This window comes from Manis pentadactyla, chromosome 11 (genome assembly GCF_030020395.1).
Source record: "Manis pentadactyla isolate mManPen7 chromosome 11, mManPen7.hap1, whole genome shotgun sequence".
Taxonomy (NCBI): Eukaryota; Metazoa; Chordata; class Mammalia; order Pholidota; family Manidae; genus Manis; species Manis pentadactyla.
The window spans coordinates 92477960-92504414 of record NC_080029.1 but is presented as its reverse complement, the minus strand read 5'-3'; the positions used below and the strand labels follow the sequence as shown (position 1 = coordinate 92504414).

Below are 26455 nucleotides of genomic sequence, written 5' to 3'. Positions count from 1 at the left end.
CTAGAGGGTATTGTGCTCAGTGAAATAAGCCAGGTGGAGAAAGACAAGTACCAAATGATTTCACTCGTATGCGGAATATAAGAACAAAGGAATAACTGAAGGAACAAAACAGCAGCAGAATCACAGAACCCAAGAAGGGACTAACAGTTACCAAAGGGAAAGGGACTGGGGAGAATGGGAGGGTAGGGAGGGATAAGGGTGGGGAAGAAGGGGGTGTTATGATTAGCATGTATAATGTTGGGGGTGGGGGAAAGGGGAGGGCTGTGCAACACAGGGAAAGTAGTGATTCTACAACATCTTGCTACGCTGATGGACAGTGACTGTAATGGGGTTTGTGGGGGGGATTTGGTGAAGAGGAGAGCCTAGTAAACATAATGCTCTTCATGTAATTATAGATTAATGATAAAAAAAAAAAGTAATTGGGTAACTTATGTACTGCTGGTGGGAATGTAAAATGGTGCAGCCGCTATGGAAAACAGTATGGCAATTCCTCAAAAGATTAAACTTAGAATTACCATATGATACAGCAATTCCACTTCTAGATATACACCCAAAAGAACTGAAAGCAGGGATGTGGATAATATTTATACACCCATGTTCAGAGCTGCATTATTCACAGTTGCCAAAAGGTACAAGAAAAATGTCAATCAGTGGATGAATAGATAAATGAAATGTGGTATACACATAAAATGAATATTATTCAATCTTAAAAAGGAAGGAAATTGAGAGGGGGCGGAAGATGGCGGCGTGAGTAGAGCAGTGGAAATCTCCTCCCAAAACAACATATATCTATGAAAATATAACAAAGACAACCCTTCCTAGAATAAAGACCAGAGGACACAGGACAATATCCAGACCACATCCACACCTGAGAGAACCCAGCGCCTCGCGAAGGGGGTAAGATACAAGCCCCGGCCCCGCGGGAGCCGAGCGCCCCTCCCCCCAGCTCCCAGCGGGAGAAGAGCAGGCAGAGCGGGAGGGAGACGGAGCCCAGGGCTGCCGAACACCCAGCCCCAGCCATCCGGGCCAGAGTGCAGGGCCCTCGATACTGGGAAAACAGGGCAGCAAGAACAGTGAGCAGGCACTGGAGGCTGGGCGCCAGAGGACATAAGAAAAGCGCGCAACCATTTTTTTTTTTTTTGCTTTTTTGCTGCTTTGTTTTAGCGAGCGCTTTTTGGAAGTCTTAAAGGGACAGGGACCCCAATATTAGGGAAACAGGGCAGAAAGACCGGTGAGCAGAGGCCTGAGGCTGGCACCGGAGAATAAAGAAAAACGAACGACCACCTTTTTTTAATTAAAAATTTTTTTTTTTTTTTTAATTAAAAAAATTTTTTTTCTTGTTTTTTTTTGTGGTCGTTGTTTTGTTTTGGCGGGTGCTTTTTGGAAGTCTTAAAGGGGCAGGGCGGGTCACTTAATCCAGAGGTAGGGAACCCGGGATCTCAGGGCACCCTAACCCCTGGGCTGCAGGGAGCAGGGAGGCCCCTTACGGAGATAAATAGCCTCCCAGCAGCTCCTGCTCCAACGCGACTCCACCATTTTGGAGTAGCTGCCCGAGCCAGGCCACGCCCACAGCAACAGCGGAGATTAACTCCATAGCAGCCGGGCAGGAAGCAGAAGCCCTGTCTGCGCGCAGCTGCGCAGCACAAGCCACTAGAGGCCGCTGTTCTCCCAGGAGAGGAGGGCCACAAACCAACAAGAAAGGAAGTCCTTCCAGCCGTCACTCGTCCTAGTTCTGCAGACTATTCCTATCACCATGAAAAGGCAAAGCTACAGGCAGACAAAGATCACAGAGACAACACCAGAGAAGGAGACAGACCTAACCAGTCTTCCTGACAAAGAATTCAAAATAAGAATCATAAACATGCTGACAGAGATGCAGAGAAATACGCAAGAAAAATGGGATGAAGTCCGGAAAGAGATCACAGATGCCAGAAAGGAGATCGCAGAAATGAAACAAACTCTGGAAGGGTTTATAAGTAGAATGGATAGAATGCAAGAGGCCATTGATGGAATTGAAATCAGAGAACAGGAACGCATAGAAGCTGACATAGAGAGAGACAAAAGGATCTCCAGGAATGAAACAATATTAAGAGAACTGTGTGACCAATCTAAAAGGAGCAATATCCGTATTATAGGGGTCCCAGAAGAAGAAGAGAGAGGCAAAGAGATGGAAAGTATCTTAGAAGAAATAATTGCTGAAAACTTCCCCACACTGGGGGAGGAAGTAATCGAACAGACCACGGAAATACACAGAACCCCCAACAGAAAGGATCCAAGAAGGGCAACACCAAGACACATAATAATTAAAATGGCAAAGATCAAGGACAAGGAAAGAGTGTTAAAGGCAGCTAGAGAGAAAAAGGTCACCTATAAAGGGAAACCCATCAGGCTAACGTCAGATTTCTCAACAGAAACCCTACAGGCCAGAAGAGAATGGCATGATATATTTAATACAATGAAACAGAAGGGCCTTGAACCAAGGATACTGTATCCAGCACGACTATCATTCAAATATGACGGTGGGATTAAACAATTCCCAGACAAACAAAAGCTGAGGGAATTTGCTTTCCACAAACCACCTCTACAGAACATCTTACAGGGACTGCTCTAGATGGGAGCACTCCTAGAAAGAGCACAGCACAAAACACCCAACATATGAAGAATCGAGGAGGAGGAACAAGAAGGGAGAGAAGAAAAGAATCTCCAGACAGTGTATATAACAGCTCAATAAGCGAACTAAGTTAGGCAGTAAGATACTAAAGAGGCTAACCTTGAACCTTTGGTAACCACGAATTTAAAGCCTGCAATGGCAATAAGTACATATCTTTCAATAGTCACCCTAAATGTTAATGGGTTGAATGCACCAATCAAAAGACACAGAGTAACAGAATGGATAAAAAAGCAAGACCCATCTATATGCTGCTTACAAGAAACTCACCTCAAACCCAAAGACATGTACAGACTAAAAGTCAAGGGATGGAAAAACATATTTCAAGCAAACAACAGTGAGAAGAAAGCAGGGGTTGCAGTACTAATATCAGACAAAATAGACTTCAAAACAAAGAAAGTAACAAGAGATAAAGAAGGACACTACATAATGATAAAGGGCTCAGTCAAACAAGAGGATATAACCATTCTAAATATATATGCACCCAACACAGGAGCACCAGCATATGTGAAACAAATACTAACAGAACTAAAGGGGGATATAGACTGCAATGCATTCATTCTAGGAGACTTCAACACACCACTCACCCCAAAGGATAGATCCACTGGGCAGAAAATAAGTAAGGACACGGAAGCACTGAACAACACAGTAGAGCAGATGGACCTAATAGACATCTATAGAACTCTACATCCAAAAGCAGCGGGATATACATTCTTCTCAAGTGCACATGGAACATTCTCCAGAATAGACCACATACTAGGCCACAAAAAGAGCCTCAGAAAATTCCAAAAGATTGAAATCCTACCAACCAACTTTTCAGACCACAAAGGCATAAAACTAGAAATAAACTGTACAAAGAAAGCAAAGAGGCTCACAAACACATGGAGGCTTAACAACACGCTCCTAAATAATCAATGGATCAATGACCAAATCAAAATGGAGATCCAGCAATATATGGAAACAAATGACAACAACAACACTAAGCCCCAACTTCTGTGGGACACAGCAAAAGCAGTCTTAAGAGGAAAGTATATAGCAATCCAAGCATATTTAAAAAAGGAAGAGCAATCCCAAATGAATGGTCTAATGTCACAATTATCGAAATTGGAAAAAGAAGAACAGATGAGGCCTAAGGTCAGCAGAAGGAGGGACATAATAAAGATCAGAGAAGAAATCAATAAAATTGAGAAGAATAAAACAATAGCAAAAATCAATGAAACCAAGAGCTGGTTCTTCGAGAAAATAAACAAAATAGATAAGCCTCTAGCCAGACTTATTAAGAAGAAAAGAGAATCAACACAAATCAACAGTATCAGAAACGAGAAAGGAAAAATCACGACGGACCCCACGGAAATGCAAAGAATTATTGGAGAATACTATGAAAACCTATATGCTAACAAGCTGGGAAACCTAGGAGAAATGGACAACTTCCTAGAAAAATATAATCTTCCAAGATTGACCCAGGAAGAAACAGAAAATCTAAACAGACCAATTACCAGCAACGAAATTGAAGTGGTAATCAAAAAACTACCAAAGAACAAAACCCCCGGGCCAGATGGATTTACCTCGGAATTTTATCAGACATACAGGGAAGACATAATAACCATTCTCCTTAAAGTTTTCCAAAAAATAGAGGAGGAGGGGATACTCCCAAACTCATTCTATGAAGCTAACATCACCCTAATACCAAAACCAGGCAAAGACCCCACCAAAAAAGAAAACTACAGACCAATATCCCTGATGAACGTAGATGCAAAACTACTCAACAAAATATTAGCAAACCGAATTCAAAAATACATCAAAAGGATCATACACCATGACCAAGTGGGATTCATCCCAGGGATGCAAGGATGGTACAACATTCGAAAGTCCATCAACATCATCCACCACATCAACAAAAAGAAAGACAAAAACCACATGATCATCTCCATAGATGCTGAAAAAGCATTTGACAAAGTTCAACATCCATTCATGTTAAAAACTCTCAGCAAAATGGGAATAGAGGGCAAGTACCTCAACATAATAAAGGCCATCTATGATAAACCCACAGCCAACATTATATTGAACAGCGAGAAGCTGAAAGCATTTCCTCTGAGATCGGGAACTAGACAGGGATGCCCACTCTCTCCACTGTTATTTAACATAGTACTGGAGGTCCTAGCCACGGCAATCAGACAAAATAAAGAAATACAAGGAATCCAGATTGGTAAAGAAGAAGTTAAACTGTCACTATTTGCAGATGACATGATACTGTACATAAAAAACCCTAAAGACTCCACCCCAAAATTACTAGAACTGATATCGGAATACAGCAAAGTTGCAGGATACAAAATCAACACACAGAAATCTGTGGCTTTCCTATATACTAACAATGAACCAACAGAGAGAGAAATCAGGAAAACAACTCCATTCACAATTGCATCAAAAAAAATAAAATACCTAGGAATAAACCTAACCAAAGAAGTGAAAGACTTATACTCTGAAAACTACAAGTCACTCTTAAGAGAAATTAAAGGGGACACTAACAGATGGAAACTCATCCCATGCTCGTGGCTAGGAAGAATTAATATCGTTAAAATGGCCATCCTGCCCAAAGCAATATACAGATTTGATGCAATCCCTATGAAACTACCAGCAACATTCTTCAATGAACTGGAACAAATAATTCAAAAATTCATATGGAAACACCAAAGACCCCGAATAGCCAAAGCAATCCTGAGAAAGAAGAATAAAGTAGGGGGGATCTCACTCCCCAACTTCAAGCTCTACTATAAAGCCATAGTAATCAAGACAATTTGGTACTGGCACAAGAGCAGAGCCACAGACCAATGGAACAGACTAGAGAATCCAGACATTAACCCAGACATATACGGTCAATTAATATTTGATAAAGGAGCCATGGACATACAATGGGGAAATGACAGTCTCTTCAACAGGTGGTGCTGGCAAAACTGGACAGCTACATGTAGGAGAATGAAACTGGACCATTGTCTAACCCCATATACAAAAGTAAACTCAAAATGGATCAAAGACCTGAATGTAAGCCATGAAACCATTAAACTCTTGGAAGAAAACATAGGCGAAAACCTCTTAGACATAAACATGAGTGACCTCTTCTTGAACATATCTCCCCGGGCAAGGAAAACAACAGCAAAAATGAGTAAGTGGGACTATATTAAGCTGAAAAGCTTCTGTACAGCAAAAGACACCATCAATAGAACAAGAAGGATACCTACAGTATGGGAGAATATATTTGAAAATGACACATCCGATAAAGGCTTGACGTCCAGAATATATAAGGAGCTCTCACGCCTCAACAAACAAAAAACAAATAACCCAATTAAAAAATGGGCAGAGGAACTGAACAGACAGTTCTCCAAAAAAGAAATACAGATGGCCAACAGACACATGAAAAGATGCTCCACATCGCTAATTATCAGAGAAATGCAAATTAAAACTACAATGAGGTATCACCTCACACCAGTAAGGATGGCTGCCATCCAAAAGACAAACAACAACAAATGTTGGCGAGGCTGTGGAGAAAGGGGAACCCTCCTACACTGCTGGTGGGAATGTAAGTTAGTTCAACCATTGTGGAAAGCAGTATGGAGGTACATCAAAATGCTCAAAACAGACTTACCATTTGACCCAGGAATTGCACTCCTAGGAATTTACCCTAAGAATGCAGCAATCAAGTTTGAGAAAGACAGATGCACCCCTATGTTTATCGCAGCACTATTTACAATAGCCAAGAATTGGAAGCAATCTAAATGTCCATCAATAGATGAATGGATAAAGAAGATGTGGTACATATACACAATGGAATACTACTCAGCTATAAGAAAAGGGCAAATCCAATCATTTGCAGCAACATGGATGGAGCTGGAGGGTATTATGCTCAGTGAAACAAGCCAAGCGGAGAAAGAGAAATACCAAATGATTTCACTTATCTGTGGAATATAAGAACAAAGGAAAAACTGAAGGAACAAAACAGCAGCAGAATCACAGAACTCAAGAATGGACTAACAGGTACCAAAGGGAAAGGGACTGGGGAGGATGGGTGGGTAGGGAGGGATAAGGGGGGGAGAAGTAGGGGGGTATTAAGATTAACATGCATGGGGGGGTAGGAGAAAAGGGAGGGCTGTACAACACAGAGAAGGCAAGTAGTGATTCTACAACATTTTGCTATGCTGATGGACAGTGACTGTAAAGGGGTTTATAGGGGAGACCTGGTATAGGGGAGAGCCTAGTAAACATAATATTCGTCATGTAAGTGTAGATTAGTGATAGCAAAAAAAAAAAAAAAAAAAGGGCAGTTCCTGTGTGGTAACCTCCAACGAGTTCTACACAAGGGTATAAAGGGCATATAAAAGTGTAGGCAAAGGGTCTGTTTGTGTTTATACAGAGGATCAAAGCCTAATTGGGCTACCCCGAAAATGAACTAAGATACGATATGAAAAAGAACTTCCAACATCTGCACTCTCTGGAAGACTCATGCCAGAAGATGATCATCAAAAAACCCCAACAAAGATCCACGCACTGCTACAGCTGTAGATGCACTCATCCCACCAGTTCCTGGACTTGCCATGGGAATGAGGAAGGAGATATCTAAGCTGGCCTGTGCATACAGTAAAACAACAAAATTGGACTGGATCTATACTGTTGGAACTCAACCAAGAATTTGGAGAAGTGCAAATTGTAGCGCTCCAAAGTCTTACAACTAAAAACTATTTACTGTTAAAAGAACATATGGCATGTGAACAGTCCCCAGGAATGGGTTGTTTTAATTTGTCTGATTTCTCTCAGACTGTTCTAGTTCAGTTGGACAATATCCACCATATCATAGATAAGTTTTCACAAATGCCTAAGGTGCCTAACTGGTTTTCTTGGTTTCACTGCAGATGGCTGGTAATTACAGATATGCTTTGGTTATGTAACTATACTCCTATTATGTTAATGTGTGTGTGCAATTTAAGTAGTACCTTAAAACCTATACATGCTGAAGTTACTCTACAAGAAGATATGTCAAAGAAATAATCAATCTTCCCATGTTTTCTTCCGCCTGCTACTTCTATAGCTTTTCTTCTTCCTTCCTAATTACAACCCTTAAATAGAATTCGTGCCTCATATCAAATTTACCGAGTATCATAATTCTTCCAAGTGGTAAAGATACCTCAAGACAAATGCTGGGCATAGAAGCCACAGGGCATAAATATGCAAAGAAGTAAAAAGCTAACTTTTTCAAACAATAAGGCTTCTCTCTCACTTACCAACTTCACATTTCCCTGTATGGCCCCGGAAGATGACTGGTTAGCCAGAGACGGGTAAGATTCCTCAAGGGAGGAACAACCTAAGACAGGCACAGTCGCAGGGGGGCCATCAGGTGAGAAATTGGGGATCAACAGAGGTGAGGCTTAGAACCTCACCCCCCCGCTCTGAGAGAAATCTTCTGCATACGTGGATGTTTTATTGCCCTGGTCTAGCTTGGATTAACACATAGTCTACAGGCACACACCTGATCATCTACATGTGCTCTCTTACAACACTAAACTATGTTTTCTACCTTTATCTTGTATCTACCTACCACTTCAGCATTTTATTAAAAATAATAATAATAAAGAGAGAAATGTGGTATCCACATATAAATCAAGTATAAAAACCAAATGAGTATTCATATTTGAACTGACTGTTTATAGTTCATAATGCATGAGCAAAACCGAAAGTTTCTGTGATGACTGCCCTTGTACTGTTCACTATGTAACTTATTCATTATGTAAGAATTTGTTCTACATGTAAGAACTTGTTCGTTATGCCTCAGAAGATTGGAGACTGACAAAAATTAGGCTTGGGGTGGAATAATGATTGTGCATTGAGAATTGACTCCCCTATACAGAATTTTATTGTCATTAACAACCATTTGATCAATAAATATGAGAGATGCCCTCACAAAAAAAAAAAAAAAAAAAAAAAAAAGGACAGACTTCCAATGGTAAAATAAATTAGTAACCGGGATGTAATGTAGAGCATAAGGAATATAGTCAAGATATTGTAACAGCCTGGTAGGGTGATAGCTGGAACCTAGAATTATGTATATAAATGTTCTACCACTGTGTTGTACACTTGAAACTCATGTAATGTAATACTGTGTGTCAACTACCCTTCAATAAAAAATAATTATTAAAAAAAAAAAAATAATAATAATAATAATAAACATTCATTCACAAATAAGCTAGAACAAAAAGGTTTTTTATGCTGTTTATAAGTATTTTAAATGCCCTATATTTCATTTTTAGTAATTATTAAGTTTTCTATTTTTATGTTTTATCATATATACAGTATATTAGTAGAATAGCACATATATCTAACTTATAAATAATATTGGGTTTACAGTCAGAATTTAAATTGAAACCATTGTTATGTTGAAGTCATATGAGTAAATAAAGTTTCTATATTGTGTGTAAAAAAAAAAAAAAAAAGGAAGGAAATTTTGACGTATTCTACAATATGGGTAAACCTGAGGACATTATGCTAAATGAAAGAAACCAATCACAAAAGGATAAACACTGTATGATTCCCTTTATGTGAGGTACCTAGAGCAGTCTGTCTTAGAGACAGACAGTAGAATGGTGGCTGTCAGGGGCTGGAGGGAGGGGAGAAGGGTGGCTACTATTGGATGGGTACAGTGTTTCACTTTGGGAAGATCAAAGTTCTGGTGATGATTGCACAACAATATGAACATACTTAATGCTACTGAACTGCACACCTAAAAATGGTTTAAATGGTTAAGTTTTATGTTATGTATATTTTACCACAGTTTTTTCTTAAAATAATGATTTTAGTTACAAAGAACAGTATTTGTACAATCTTTATCAACAGCCATATGGGAATTCAAACTTTCACCTAGAATCCCATTCTAGAACTCTACCTAAAGGAATTATTCAAATGAATGAAGAAGCTCCTGCATCAGATGCTCATTGCAAAATTAGAGAAAAACCTAAAAGTTCACCAATAAGATAGGCAAATGGTTAAATAAATTGTGCTATATTCTTTCTGTTGAGAAAAAAGGATAGGAATTAGAAAAGATTGTTCCCTATGACTCCAAGTATGAAAAATATGCCTAAAAGAGAATGCCAGAGAAGGAAAATTCAGAACTGTTAATACTAGTTCTATTTGGGGGTGAGACCAAACTACACATACAATCCCATTACCCTGTTTTCCAAAGGTTGTTATGTTGTATTACTTTTCAAAATAAAATTTAAGAGCATACATATTAAAAAGAATGACCTTATATTTGAAAAAATGTTCAAAGTCTCTTTAATTTACATTGTCAAATGCACATGCCAACTGAATTTTCAATTCCGTAAGATTTATATAGCCTTTGCTTTTTTGGAAGGCTGTATAGCAAAACGAAAAAAATATTTCTGATATATAATATAAACTTCTCTAAGTAGGTTACAAAAGAATATGTACACTATGATCACAGCAGTGTAAAAACATGCAAATAAAAAGGCAGGAAATGATTTCACTCATTTGTGGAGCATAACAACAAAGCAAAACTGAAGGAACAAAACGGCAACAGACTCACAGACTCCACAAACGGACTAGTGGTTACCAAAGGGAAGGGGTTGGGGAAGGTGAGTGGGAGGGAAGGAGAAGGGGATTAAGGGGCATTATGATAAGCACACATAATGCAGAGGGGTCTCCGGGAAGGCAGTACACCATGCAGAAGATAAGTAGTGACTGCGGCATCTTACTACACTGATGGACAGTGACTGCAACGGGGTGGCGGGGGGACTTGATAATATGGGTGAATGTTGAAACCACAAGATTGTTCATGTGAAACCTTTGTAAGATTGTGTATCAATGATACCTTAATTAAAAAAATAAAAAGGCAGGCATAAAATACACAAAAATAATAATGGTAGGAATATGGGTTTCTGGATGATTTTTAAAATTTCAGCTTAAAAAATTACATGTTTTTAACTGGGAATGGAACAGTAAGCAATTTATCTGTATATAATGTTTGGATTGTTGAGAAAACTAAAGTGGGCTATCTCACAGCTTCCACATGGGAATGAAGTCACAATGACTTATTCTCCATCAATATCAAACTGAAAGAAAATTCGGAAGAACTGCTACATACCTGATGTGTGTTGAGTGAAGGAGTCTTTCTAGTGGTTCATGTTTAGCAGAACTATAGAGGAGTGACTTAGGATTGGTGATGAGAACCACAGGCCACTCATCAAAGGCCAAATCTGCAAAGCTAAAGAGGTCGTGATCAAAAGCAAAAATCCGGTACCTAGACAGTAAGGTAACTTAGTCACTTCATCTTGTAAGTGGGCATGAAAGTTACACACAGAACACATGTAAAAGTATAAAACTGTATTTTCTGAGGTCATGAATTTGAATGCAGAGTAAATAACCTTGTTCCTTTGTCCACCTTCCCTTGCCTTTCTCTTCACACTTCACATTTGTCACAACTGGGATCTGACTGAAGCAATAAATTAATTAACTGTGCCCTAGAACAATGTCTGGTACATAGCACACACTTTTCATTTTTAAATAAATGCTTGTTGAATTAATTCATTTGATTTCTATGCTTTAAGACAATTTTGAACCTAAGGCATTCGTCATTAGCCTAGTACCTGACATCCTTCATTCCATCAACAATGCTCCATAAAATATTAAAATAAACACAGAAACCTTTCATTCTTCTTCTAAACCTTTGTAATTGTATACTTTTGAAAGTTCAATGTTTTGATTTCCTAAATGCAATATGAAAGGTATAAATATTCACTAAAGAATAACCAAAGTTTTGTATTCTCTAACTTTCAGAACTGAGAAGAGAAATGATTAACTATGGCAGAAACAATAGTGCTCACCAAATACTCCACATGCTCCCTTGCATTTCCCAGTTTCCCTGGTATTAGGCTGGGGCCATGTGACTAGTTCTGGCCAATGGGCTGTGAACAGAAGTGACATGTATCACACTTCTGGTCCAAAACACTTAGGAGTGAGTATGAGTTCTCCATGCTCTCTTCCCTGCCCTGGAAATGAGCTGTGGAAATAGTGGCATTATAGGATGGAGGAACTCTGGATCCCGAGTCACCCTGTAGAAGACAGTTGCTTTGACTCATACTGCATATACATAAATGAAGAAAAAAGAATGTCTACTGTGTTAAGCCACCGGTATTTCTAGATTTATTTGCATCCACAACAAAGCCTAACCTACTATTACTAATTTATTAAATTTTTAAAACCTCTTCTATTGTACTAATACAACTTAAATGTTTATAAGGGCAAGTAAAGATTAGATCCTTTCAATAAACTTCAGGAAAACCCCAGGGTGGAACACAGGAGAGCAGGTGGTGGGAAGAGAAAAAAAGGAAATGATCTCATAACATCATTTAACTTTTATCTGTAGCATTTATAAGAAATAAAGAGGTTATCAAGGGTGAGGAAGGCTATTTGGTAAAAGGCAATCCCAGCCTGGCTCATAGCCTCAGTCATGAATAAACAGGTCTTAGCTCAAAGTAACTGAGTTACTGTAGTTACCAACTAATTACAGGCTTCAAGCATAGCTCTTATACACATTCTAAAGAAGCCAACTGAAATTAGTAAGTACCTTCCAAGATGTAAAGCTGTTTTTTAATAACTGGAAGTAGTTAAAAATAGATAATATATTCATCTAAAAAATATTTATTGAGTGCTTAATGTCTTCAGGACTGGGTTTGAATAAATTAAATAGCAATTGATAATAGTTAAACAATGAGATGATATTCATCTATATTTAAACTACTGTACTTATTCTCAAAAATATATTTAGTTCTTCTCAATATATATATATAACTATATTATATGCTTTTGATAAATAAGTTGCTTTCTTTTGAAGAGACCTTAACCTTAATAAATCCAACTATCATCTATTTGAAGAACTTAAATCACTAATATCTTGGAGCAGTAACTAGAAATGTAGGTATAAAATTCAGGGGAAAAAGTGACACATTTCCAGTTTTTTTCTAACTGTGGCCCATAGAACACTTGGGCTTTTAAAAAATGCACTTTCTTTGGTCCTTATTCAGACCAACACAGTCAAAATCTCTAGAGGTATGGCCTGGAAATTTTTATTTTTAATAAGCTCCTCTGTAATTCTTGTGCACACTAGAGTTTGAGAACTATATCCTAATGGATACATCTTGAAAATCCAATGTAACATACTGATGGCAAACATAACTGTTAAAACAAGAATTTTGCATAATAAAAAAGATCACTGGATACATATATTACTTTAAAAACAGAGATATCACAAGATCTTCAACTCAGATCACCCATGATAGCAGTAAGAAAATTATCATTGATTTAGCAAAACTTACATTTATAAGTTTTATTTTTGGGGGTACATCCCTTACCTCCTGTTATGCTTCCAATCTCCCACCTCAAGTTCCAAAGTGCCTTCAAAGTGACGAGTGTGCAAAACAGGCATCAGTCCACCGAGTGTATGGAGGTGCCCACACAAGTAAGCTGTAGCTGAACTAACCAATGAAAAGTAAATGGAATGAATGAATAAAGATAACTTGTGATGCTGAACTAATAAAAATAACTCTTCAGGAAAGCTAGACAGGTTGAGCAACATAAAAGAATTTAAAGCAATTAATTTTGATTTCTGAAGCCTGCCTCACCTCATTATTGACCGAATTCCTGGTGATGGAGAAAGGATAGTGGATGTTGGAAAATGTCCAAACCAAATACTATGATTACTCTGGCTACTTTCCTTGGCCAGTAATAAAAGCTCCTCCATCCTTTTCTGAAATGGGCAAAAAGAGAAGGATCTTTAATTAGCATTCAGGCTGAAATATAATGCCAACAGATTAAACAACTCCCCTGAAGCTTTATAATAGTGTTACATCTAGGGATTAAACCCCACTAATGACTTCTGTGGACCTCTGTAAGTTTTGAACTGTCTTCACATATATTATAATTTATTTGATCTTAAAAATAATTGTGAAGACAGATATCATCCCCATTTGATGGATAAGGAAACTGAGAAATAAAGAATAATCTTTAAAGTACATAAATTTCTTTATTTGTAAATTTCTGTATAGAAATAAAGAACTACTAATCTTTTCAGCTCTGTATATACATTATAATTATGAGGATATTGAACCTGAACTTCTAGAACAAGATGTACATGTCCACAGAAAGCCTTGTACCTGAATATTCATAACAGCTCTTCTCATAGTATCTCCAAACTAGAAACAATCAACACATTGTAGTATATCCATATAACAGAATAATAATTATCAATAAACAGGAAAGAACTATCAATACACACATGGGCGAATCTCAGAAACATTATACTGAGCAAAAGAAGCCAGACACAAGAGTACATACTGTATGATTTCATTTACATAAAAATTCTAGAACAAAACTAATCTAGGAAACTGATTGACTGTGACTTGCCAGTTTTACTCGAACAACGGTTTTCACCTAGTGTACAAAAATGCTTTCAAAGAAACTTATTGCAATGCTTACTCTTCACTTATAAAAAAATACGTAGACCTTTAGTTAGAAATGGAAACTGGGATTTTAGGAATATACCATGTAGTATTCAAAGCTGTATGCGCTGTACCATGCAAAGTGCTGAACTTAGTATATATGTAGTACATGTTTACTGAATAAATATAAAATGTGAGGTACTTCTTTCCCAGATTCTGGCACAAGAACAGGGAAAGCAATTAATAGTGCTGACGTAGCTAGCCAATAATGTCTTCTATCCATACCTGTAACCACAGAAAATATTCTCTCAAGCATTTCTAGATAAGAACTTGTTCACCTAGGAAAACTTTAGGTGAGCCAGCCACATGTAACTGAGAAAAAATAAAATCGGTCAGCTACAAAGGGAGGTGAGATTTTTACTGTACCTCATCTAAAATTCCAAAGAAATTATAGGGTCTCTTAGGCCCTGGATTTTGGGTGGCATCCAAAGAGATGAAAGAATAGTTGCCAAAGGGAGTACTGTGGATGTAATGGTAAGAGCCATCCCTATGTACGGCAGAATATTTCCTAGAAAATACAAGATAGGAAAGTTTAGTGCAATCATAAAAAGACAGAATGAGTTTAAATTTGTTCCCTAATATCACACTGTATTTTACCTCTTTGTAAAGGAGATTTCCTGATCTGACAGAGAAATACAATAAGCTAGATCCAGGGAGATAAATTGATTAAAAGAAATTTTAAAGATTTCCTCCCATTGTCACCAAAGACTCAGGCAAACTAATTCCTCAAGAACCAAACACAGTGTTACCAAGCAAAGCAGAGAAGTAGGCAACTATTTCAGGCAGTCCACTAAACATTAACCATTAAACACTAATGGTTTAAGAGAGCAATCAGAATCCTGTGAAATGGTACCTATCAGTCATTAAAAATTTTAGTGAAGGCCTACTCAGTATCTAGCAGAATTCTTGGTATAATGAGATACAAAAGATGTTTACTTCTTTAAACAGGACTACAGAGGCTTAACTCACAAAGCCTTGCAGAGATAAAGTCATCAAGTCAGGAGAAGAATGTTTGTTAGGTCTAGGTCAGCATATCTTTTTCAGTTCCTAAAAATATATTACTAACATACACAGGGTACACATCCAGTAATACAAGTCCTCACTACCTTGAGTATGAACAGTGTTTAGGTGTTCATAAAGTTGGAGGGTGAAGAGCAGGGGAAAAGGATGGATAAACAGGACACAGAGTAGCACTCATTGAGTAGTTGTAGAATAAATGTGAACTAAAGATTATAATGGAGGCATGCCTATATTATTCAAATGTTAGAACATTATAAGAAAATATCTTATGTGTCTTACATGATGTTTTACCAAAAAGCATATATGAGAAAATATAACCAAATGTCTGAAACTTAGTGTGCTATTAAGGAGCTGTAATTAAGCACAGTAACCATCAAATATATCATAAATTTACTATCATAGGTATTGCAATTAATAATCAATTAGTTCTACTGCCTCATCTATTGGTATTTTTTAAATTTCTATTTCAGGGTTTTTTCCTCATTAAAATTTTTATTTATATTTTTCCTGCTTAATTTGCTTTCAGAGTTATTCTTCAGAATCTTATAATCTCGCATATGTTGTTTCCTACATTTGTGACACTTTAAAATTCAGCTATTTAAAAATAAGTCAAAATCCAACTATTCAAAAGCAGAGGTTAAAATATATGATAATTAATAAAATTTTAAAAATTCTGGATTCTGGCATTCTCTGGGGCTTTCTTAAGATTTGACTTGAAGATTTTTTTCCTTCAGGTTGACATTTCTGATACATTTCTATCTCTAGCAAAATACCATTTACTAAATTCAGATGAAGTTTAGGTAGTTAGAAACAAAACATATAAGTAAGAAACTTTAAAGTGACTAGTAAAGTTTACTTTCCCGATAACTAGTCAAACCCTAAGTCCTGTTAATTCTTTTTTGAAAATGTTTAACTCCATTCCTATAGTCACATCAAAAATATAAACAGATAATAGGAAATGAAAGATTTGCATTTTCATCCTTTTCCTTTCTCGTGTTAACAAGAGGACTACCTCCCCTTTCAAGTTATGTTAACTCTAATTCTACTGTTAGTTAAACAGCACTTTTTCAGCTATCATCCTCAAATTGATGTCACTATCCCTGTATCCATGAACTTTGTCCACTTCATTTCAGGGCCCTTCCGTATCATGACTGAAATATTATAGGACTCTCTTCTTTAGTGTACATTAACTCCAATCTCCCCTTCTTTTTTCCTTTTTATCCCTGTTTTTATTCTTTTTTGTTGTGCAACTGCCCTTTATCAAATACCATTTTCATGTTACTTGTCATAGGAATGAACCTATGCTGGATTATGAACTACTACCCATCACATTGAAATGTGCTTGTCACTTAAGACCTCCATATATTACAAGGCCCTAAACTACCTACAGTGTGACACTGGTCCTCAATGTGAGCCTTTACTCTGGTGATACCAGTTTCCTCCCTGCCCCCAAAAGTTCATTCTAGCTTTTAAAGGTTTTTAAAAAATGGGGTTTTGCCTAAAATATACCCCTCAGAACTTCTTACTTCCCTAAATGTTACTCATCTTTTAAGACTGGATGCAATTTTCACTTCTTTTATAAAGTCTTCTTTAACTTGAAACTAGTAACTGAGGAGTTCTGGAGATCTAATGCACAACTGCACAGCATTGTAATTATAGCTGGCAATATGGTATTATAAAGTTCAAAGTTGCTAAGAGTCTAGATCTTAATTGGTCTCACCATAAAAACTGAAATGGTAATTATGAGACAATGATAGAGCTATTAACTAATACTATGGTGGTAATCATACTGTGATACATAAATGTATCACATGAATATTCTGTACATCTTAAACTTATACAATGTTGTATGTCAATTGTATCTTAATACACATAAAAATAAAAAAAGTCTTCCCTTCATCCACCCCAGGCTGATCTCTGCCTTTCCTGATTTCTTACAGTGATTATCACATGTACCAAATAATCTAACATTTCATTAGCTATTCTTCATGTTCTTTTCTAATTGTTTACTAAAGAATTTTTATTTCCCTTACCCAGACCTCCTTGAAGGTAGAGCCATATTTTTTAATATTAGCTCTTGCATCTCAAACTATCCAATTCATGATGGGCTCTCAATAAATACTTGATACTGGATTGATTGACAATGCAGAACACAGCTTTGAAATACCCTGAAACTGAAAATGAAATTACAACCAAAAGAATCCCAATACACTGAAACTATAGAATTCATTTTCTAACTCAAAGATCCTTTCACATTCCACAGCCTTTTTCATAGTCATGGCACATAAGGAAAATTTTAATATTTGTATGTCATACTGGGATGAAAGGGCAAAACAGCCAGGGGTGACCAACTAGGATCTTCAGACACCCCAGAGTCTGGGAAAATCAGTATCTCAGCATTCCTAAAATCCACAGTACTCTGGTTGACAAGCCCTGATCTAAATGACTTCTGATATATGGTATGGTGACTACAGTTAATAATACTGTACTGTATATCTGAAAGTTGCTAAAGAGTAGATCTTAAAAGTTTTCATCACAAGAAAAATAATTTTTTATAAATATGTTTGGTGATAGATGTTAACTAGACTTCTCATTGTGATCATTTCACAATATATATAAATATCAAATCATTATGTTGTACACCTGAAACTAATATCAGTGTATTTCAATTATATCTAAATTAAAAAAATTAAAACATTAATGACTTCTGTTATGCATCTATGACCAAAAAAAAAGTCCATCGAATATTAAAAGCACCATTAGCCAACAAAAGGCATTAAAGTATATGAAATAAAAAGAATTAAAGGAAAGAAAAAGCCCTAGGAAACAACAAAAAAAGAACTGAATCTGTCACACACACAAAGCCTCCTTTTTTAAATTACTAGAGGTTCTTTATATAGAAATTTTATCTGTTAAAAATGTTTCACCCGTTCATTGAATTGACTGCACCCTCCTTGTAACTCATTGTAGTCTGTCTTCTGTTCACTACAATACCTGTAATAATTCTCGACACTCTCCAGACTTGGAATGTTGAATGCATCTAATTGAAAACAAAAGAGCAAACATCTTCTATATTAAAAAGAAAAATGCAAACATGTTAACAACTAAAGAAAAATGACAATTCTTTCAATAATAATTTAAATGGCAGAATATCAATTAATTAGGTTGATAATTTAAAAATTTTTGTAACTTACTGAATTCAGGATATCTGGAAACATTTTAAAGCACCAAGTACTGGAGAATAATGAATAGTTTGAAATATACACTACTCTGAATAAATCGATTTGAAATTATAAGATTGGATCATTGTTGCTGCTGTTTTTAATCATGTGATTTGGAAGTTTGCAAGGACTGGATTATACCTAACATATGGATCCTTGCCAAGTGTTTCTCAACCAGTAGATCACTTTCTAACAGAGGGTCAAAGTCCATCTCTTCCTAAATCTTAAAAAAGATTCAGTAAGAATGGAGTTATATAATTGTTAGAGGTAATGTTAAAGATGGGATAGTATACTTATTTGGAAATACAATGATTTCATAAAGTCTGATTGCCTGATTGCGACAGTTAAAATTGTTTATCAGCTTTAACTTCCAGGAATCTACTACATCTCTAATAACCTTAGAGAGTAAGCTGTAAATACAATTGTGCATGTAATCCTCTTGCTAAATAAGAGAACTCTGTTATAGTTAAATATTAATATGAATTAGTTTCCTCCTGTATCTTAACATAATATGTTAACATATATAAACACATGCCATAAGCATTTATAACTATACAAGTCAGATTATTATGAACTCCAAAGGACTATCAAAATTATTTAATCAAAATAATCTGTTTGATATTTAGTACTCGAAAAAAGTCAGTAGCTTGGCTTGGAAAAAACTTTTTAGAATATACAAAGATATTGGCTATTTGTTGTCAAAGAATTTGACTAAATGACTAAGTAGGATCAGGAAAAAGAGAAATGTAAATTCAGATCTTCCCTGACCTATAGTGGGGGTTACATCCTGATAAACCCATTGTAAATTGAAAATATTCTAAGTCAAAAATGCATTCAATACACCTAAACTACTGAATGCATAGCTTAGTCCAGCCTACCTTAAATGTGCTCAGAACATTTACATTGGCTGGCAGTTGGGCAAAGTCATTTAATACGAAGTCTATTTTATAAAAAAGTATTGAATATCTCATGCAATTTATTGAATAGAGTACTGAGAGTGAAAAAGAAATTGTTGTAAAAGTACAGAACTGTTGTGTGTCAGTTGTTTACCCTGTGATCATGTAGCTGACTGGGAGCTATGGCTCACTGACACTGCCCAGCACCATGGGAGAGCATCATACAGCACATCGCTAGACCAGGAAAAGATTAAAATATAATGTCGGAAGTATGGTTTCTACTGAATGCTTATAGTTTTTGCACTGTCATAAAGTGAAAAATCTTAAGTTGGGGACTGTCTGTATACCAGAGAAAGCTGTATGGCCAGAGATCCCATTTTCAATTTGTAATTCCTAGCTACTTTTAAGAACTGCTTATAAAGATGGCATTTTCTGTGCTGGCAAGGATGTGGAGAAAGGGGAACCCTCCTACACTGCTGGTGGGAATGTAAGCTAGTTCAACCATTGTGGAAAGCAATATGGAGGTTCCTCAAAAAACTAAAAATAGAAATACCATTTGACCCGGGAACTTCACTCCTAAGAATTTACCCAAAGAATATAATTTCACAGATTCAGAAAGACATATGCACCCCTATGTTTATTGCAGCACTATTCACAATAGCCCAGATATGAAAGCAACCTAAGTGTCCATCAGTAGATGAATGGATAAAGAAGATGTGGTACATATACAGCCATAAGAAAGAAACAAATCCTACCATTTGCAACAACATGGATGGAGCTGGAGGATATTTATTGCTCAGTGAAATAGCCAGGTGGAAAAAAATAAGAACCAAATGATTTCCCTCATTTGTGGAGTATTAACAACGAAGCAAAACTGAAGGAACAAAACAGCAACAGACTCACAGACTCCAAGAAGGGACTAGCAGTTACCAAAGGGGAGGGGTGGGGAAGGTCAGGTGGGGAGGGAGGGAGAAGAGGATTGAGGGGTATTATGATTGGCACACACATGGTGTTGGGGGGATCATGGGGAAGACAGTGTAGCACAGAGAAGGCAAATAGTGAATCTGTGGCATCTTACTACCCTGATGGACAGCGACTGCAATGGGGTGTTGAGGGGGACATGATAATATGGGTGAATGTAGTAACCACATTGTTTTTTTCATGTGAAACCTTCATAAGAGTGTATATTAATAATATCTTAATAAAATAAAATACAAAATAAAGAAAAGACAGCATTTTCTGATTGAACCAAAAGCTGTATATTTCACCAGATAGAATTAGGTGTTTAAAATAATAGTTTTTAAAAATATGTAATTAGGTACTTATCTACAACAAATAATCAAATGAAGCAGACAAATGAGGTACTTAACCAAACAATAAGAAAGCCAACCTTTATAAACAACAAAACAAATCCACCAAGGACACTTTTGGAGAAGAGTTCATTTCTTTGCTAACACAACATTGATCATCTAAAAAGTGGATAGAGATTATCCATTTATCTTCCTATGCATATGAGAGTTTATTTGTGATTTTAATTTTTTAATGTGTATACAGTAAAATTCATTCATTGTGCTGTACAGTTCTATGGGTTTTGACAAATGCATTGTCACATATCCACCACCACAATTAAGATACAGAACAGTTCCACTACTCCCCTAAATTTTCTCATGATGCTGCTTTGTGGTCAACTTCTCCCCCAGCCCCAAAGCCTGGCAACCATGATCTATTCTGTCTATATAGTTGTACTTTACCTTGAATGTCATATAAATGGAATCATGCAGTATGTAGACTTATGGGCTTGGCTACTTTTACTTAGCTAAATGTGTATTTTTCAAAACATCCTTCAAAATGGGTTTTAGTAGAAGCTTTTCTTCCAGGTAAAGAAGAAAGGATCATACCAGCTTTCTCCTCACAGGCTAACACTGACATCTGAAGTTCTAAAATCCTGTATTATAGTTCTATTTTAGAATTGTGGCCTTCAGTATATCTAAACCTATGTTATAATGTTCCCATTTTATAATTTTACAATCTAAACTGGAGCAGCTAGGCTCCTAAAGGAAGAAAATCTTAACTATATGTGGGTCTAGATTCTTACCGTGATTTCCTTTGACATCTAGCCACTTGGTTTTTTCCATGACCCTCGTCCTCTTCAGAATACCCTGGTAAGTTTGCCATTCTACCTCCTGCTGTCTGGATCCAAACTCTTCCTTTGTTTTGGCATCTGTCAGGTCTCCTGTAAATTTACATAAGAATTGAATCACAATGCAAAATAAACCCCAGGGGTTCCTTTTTTTTTAGTGCAGACTGAAGGAACAAAGATACTTAAAAGTACTCAACTTGTTTAACATAAAATAACCACTTACTAGTCCACTTATGTCCAAAGGAAGCCATAAAAATTACAAGATTTTGTCAGCAAGGGACTTGCAAGTGCCTGTTTAACCTCCTGTGATATTAGAAATGGGCTGTGAAAACTGTATCTTAAAGAGAGCAATATAAAATGCATCATGAGACTGACAAAATGAAAACAGCTGGTAAGAAATTTCAACACTCTGGGCAGGTGAGTGGTAGCTAGGGCAACCATATTTTCCAAACCCCAAATCAGGATATGTAATCTGACCAAGTATTATTTTTATAGCAAGAAACAATGTGGAAGGTACAGTTTGGACAGTACCAAAATTTCTAGAAAACTAGACAGATACTTGAAACTGAGGTTTCCCATAAATTGAGGATTGATAACTCCATCATATTGGAAAAGTGTTTCAGTAAGGTGGTGGGATATGAATCTCCCAGTAGACAGAGTAGGTGTTCCTTTTGCTTCTTCTCTTCCAACACAGTTTGGGAGCAAATGTTTAGGAGTCTGAAGATTCTAGAGAACCCAAGTCACATAAGTACCAAGTGTTAAAAAGAAAGGCCCAACATGGTGTCACTTCAGCTAGGCCAAGTCAACGACCTGGGGCTTAATATCTAACCTAATTGAAGTTTCAACCTCTTCCCAAAATGTAGTCAGTCAGGAATTCTCTGGTCAGCATCAATAAGATAATGTCCCATATGCCCTCTCCATCCCCAAAGGAAGATGAGGTAATCCACCTGAGACCCTTACCCTTGCCTCCCCTTACACCCATAGATATAGCATCAGCATATGTATAGCATGATCCTTTAGGACAATTATATCCGTGTCACACTGCTTGATACACTAATATTTGTAACCTTTCTGCACGTATTTCTTGCTGTAGAGAGGATACGGTGTCTCCAAACGAAGGGGCTTTAGAGCAGTTTACCAGAACACACCGATGGGCTGCTCTCAGGTCATGGTTCTCAGTAAGACTATGAACAAATCCTACCGTTCTTAATATACCAGTCCTGATGGTTTCAGTCTGCATAAGGGATAGAACAAGTGTACTGAGTCACTTGAAGCCTCAAGCAGTTGACAGTATGATTAATATGTAAAGAAAATGTGTAAGTTCGTTTAAAAAATTTAACACTAACTTTTGTGGTTAAAGGGCTTTCCCTAATTCTCAATTCCAGACCTGCAACAACAAAAAAGACTGAAACAAATACAGTAGACAGAACACTAACGTGGGAATCGTGAACTTTGCTTCTGCCACTTTGACAAAACCTTGCTATGACAAAGCATTAGTTGGATCTTGACTCAGTTATCCTTTGGCAAAGGGGATTATAACGTCACATCTTTTCCACAGAAGGAGGACACACCTGGGGCCCTGGCTGTAATGTTCCCAATGTCTCCCAAGTGAAAAGCTGCAGCCCTGGCTGCTGTCTACCATCTGGACACGACAACACGACAGCACGCCAATCCTCCTACCTGTGGCTAGGACAAGAGCTGGTTGAATGATGTCAATAGTTTCAGAACAGAACTTCTCTAAGTCTACAGCTCTGCCTCGATCTCGAAACCTGCTCAGGTGCGTGTCGGATATCTGCCAAAAGCAGGTATTAAACAGAGATAGCGGAGTCAGCAAGAGGCTGCGCGGACACGCCAACCCAGCGGCTCTCAGAAGGCGGAAGGAAAAGGTAATGCGGAAGTCAAGGAACAAATCCCCCCAGGGAAAGGTCGGACACACACCACACCCACGCGAGCGCGCACACACTGCAGTTCGGAGTTTGGGGCCCGCACAGGCGTAGATCGCATCTCCGCGGAAACTGCCCACGCCTCACCGCCTGGTGTCAACTCTGCACTCCCCCAATCCCGGGGCTCCCGCTCGTCACCTGCAGCCCCCAGAAGATGTTGCTGGCTCTGGCGCCCGGCGCGGGGTGCGGGCTCGAGGGGCGGCGGGGCTGCAGCAGCGGCGAGGGCTGGCTGGCCAGGCTGTAGCGGTCCAAGAGCACAGCGACCAGCGCCGCTGCCACGAGCCCCGCGACCACCCTGAAGGCCAGCGCACCGCTCATTCCTCCTGCCCTGGCGCGGACCTCGCGGTCCTGGGATAGGATGGCGCCGCGCCCCGGGAGCTGCTCTGGCCGCACTTCCGGACTCTATGGTCACTGGGCCTCCGGCGCAGCGCTGTGTGCAGCCTTCGGTCCTCGCCCGCCGCCCACGCCCCTGGCCCGGGAATGCCAGTGCAATGCAGCTGAGGAAGAAGCTGAGACGCCCGAAGCCGGCAGGGAAGGGGCCCTGGTCCGGGAGGCGGAGGCTAGTGTCCTACTTCCGCCCTAGTCAGTCATTCCTGACCTCGGTGGGTGGGTTTCCTCACCTGTAAAAGCGAGTTACTAATACCTCCCGTGCGTTCTTCACAGGGTTGTTGTGAGAATCAGTGTGTAGGAAGACGCCTTTTAAATTGTTGTGGAAATGTGACAGGTGGCTTCCTTCAGCCCCTTCTATTAACGTGCTTCCATAGAGGTAATACATGTTTTGCGAGTTATTCTTAAATGTGTACTTGTGGATAAAATTGTAATATTTCCAGAATGTCTCGCTTGGCTTTAGTACATCTGCATATCAATAATTGTTCAGAGGTGGAAAGAAGTATGGCTTTAGTGCATTTGCATCGTTCCTCAGGGTTGGAAAGAAGTTCATCTTCATATCAATGGGTAATTACCTGGGCAACCGGGGGCGTGCCTGACCCTGGGAGGTTATGGGGAGGCGGCTGGCGGGTTTGCTGGCTTCTTCCAGAGCAGAGGAGAAAGACCGCTCGGGACTGCAGTTGGTGAGCAATAAACAGATTTTAAGCTTTATTTCTCCCTTTGACTGATTTCGGTTTTTAGAGGTATTTTGCCCTGGATTTCCTCTCCCCAGACTTACAGTATTTCATATGCACTTAGTTACATAATATTCCAATTAATAAATGTTAAATGTCCTGTGGGCCGAACTAGATTCCAGTCCTGCCCTTAATTTATCTTTTTTTATTGAAGTACATATAGTTGATATACAATCAACAGTTACCCACATTATTAAATCCTCACCCCCAACTAGTGTAGTTACTGTCATAGGAAGATGATCTAACCATTTCTTGACTGTTGCAGACTGCTAACTTCTGTGCCCTCGCAAGGCGGAAGGGGCAAGGGATCTCTCTAGGGTCTCCTATAAGGGCACTAATCCCATTCATGAGGGCAGAGTCCTAAGACCCCACCTCTAAATACTATCACATTGGGTATTAGGATGTCAGCATATGAATTTTGTGGGGACACATTTGTAAGATAAATTCCAGCCGAAATAAGCAGGCGAAGAGAGGCAACAAAGGGCCAGGTAGTTTATTTCAATGCCCCCGGGTGAGGTTCCCTAGTCCATGGAAATGGAGGCTGCGGGCGCGAAAGTAGACAGGCAGCGAGTTTTTAAAGAAGGTAAGGGGAGGCAGAGCTTAGATTTACAGCGGCGCGAGGATTGGCTAGCCTAAGGCACAGCAGCCGGGGACTTCGGCACGTTATCAGTGTCTGACGTGCTCACCCCTCTCCTTAGTGCCTTCAACCTTACAATATTCAAACCATAATATTGGATTATTCCAATATCCTTCTAACAGGAATCTCTGCCACCCATCTCCTCTGTCCCAGTGGTTCCCTACGCTGTTGCCAGATCTGTCTTCACTCTTAGCATTTATAGAGGCCTCCTAAAATGGCTTAAACCAAGGGTCCGGTTTAATTACCACTATTCCTCTAGGCATAACACTTGCCCAGCCAAACTGAAGTATTCAGTGTCCTCAACCAATGCTTTGGTTCATCTTGGTAAGTCTTAGAAATACTATTTATTCTTTATATGCCAGTCCTTAATTCAACTTTTCCTGATTCTTTCCAAAGTTGTGATCTCATGATTTTTAACCTGCCTGTAGCCTTTTATAGCTAATTGTCTCATAGCAAATGGTATATTCATCTTTTGTTAAATTTACATGTGTATTTGTCTCCTACATAAGCTTCTAAGATGAAGAACCATGGCTCCTTAGCCACTTATACTATGTTTCTTTATATTTTCTGCTTATATCAATGTCATGTGTTCAAAAGGTACTCAAAGTATATAATGAATTGAAATTGGCATAGCCAATACTGGCAACATATCCCAAGAAACAAAGCTCAAGGGATATTTTTTTTAAGAGTGTTACTTGTATAAAAATGCTTATTCAGAACAGCAATGTTTATTCAGAATGTTTATTCAAAAACACTCAGGTGCTCCCTTCAGCAGCACATATACTAAAATTGGAACCTACAGAGATTAGAATGTACCCTGTGCAACGATGACATGAAAATTCGTGAATTGTTGATGCCAGGGTTCTTGTTTGTGGAGTCGAAGAATGAACTTCACAAACACTCAAGGTAGGAGAGCAAGTGACAGGCTTTTATTTAGAGATACAGCGAGAGGACAGAGTTCCTGGCTCATGCCAGGAGCGGACAAGAGAGCCCTGGGGTGGTCTGTTTAGGGGTTTTATAGGCAGTTGAAAGACAAAGGGCTAGGGATGTACACCTGCTAAGTGGTCCCAAAATGCTTATCTTTGAAGAGACATTAAGTTTCTTATTAGTATTCTGGTTATTTAGAAGAAATTTACTGCTCTGGGAGCATATCACTCCAGATTGCTTGCTGTGCTCCCAAGGTGGAGTGAGTTGTTGTCTGTTTGTTAAAGAGTATGTTAAGAAAGTTACTTTTTAACTAATTGGGTTTTAAAA

The 26455-nt window shown here is 38.3% G+C and overlaps 1 protein-coding gene and 1 non-coding gene across 9 annotated transcripts in view; one reads left to right on the top strand and one right to left on the bottom strand.

Moving 5' to 3' along the window:
* The window catches only part of TMEM62 (transmembrane protein 62), a 41309-nt gene extending 17137 nt beyond the window's left edge, over positions 1 to 24172 (bottom strand). For 2 of the 8 annotated variants that reach the window (XM_036923685.2, XM_036923686.2), the window contains exons 1-6: positions 23181 to 23297; positions 21456 to 21593; positions 14590 to 14731; positions 13348 to 13472; positions 13078 to 13200; positions 10812 to 10967 (exon numbers count right to left, since the gene is read on the bottom strand). In XM_036923685.2, coding sequence (XP_036779580.2) covers positions 10812 to 10967; positions 13078 to 13200; positions 13348 to 13472; positions 14590 to 14731; positions 21456 to 21535 — 626 coding nt within the window. In that variant the 5' untranslated portion in view covers positions 21536 to 21593; positions 23181 to 23297. Of the gene's footprint in view, positions 1 to 10811; positions 10968 to 13077; positions 13201 to 13347; positions 13473 to 14589; positions 14732 to 18237; positions 18313 to 21455; positions 21594 to 23180; positions 23298 to 23581 lie in introns of those variants that run through there. The other 6 variants (XM_036923681.2, XM_036923680.2, XM_036923679.2 and 3 more) reach the window with 6 other exon arrangements.
* Positions 24173 to 25960: 1788 nt separating this feature from the next.
* LOC118931420 (U6 spliceosomal RNA) lies at positions 25961 to 26067 on the top strand. Its single transcript, XR_005032377.1, has one exon. It is a non-coding gene; the product is annotated as a U6 spliceosomal RNA (small nuclear RNA).
* Positions 26068 to 26455: the final 388 nt, after the last annotated feature.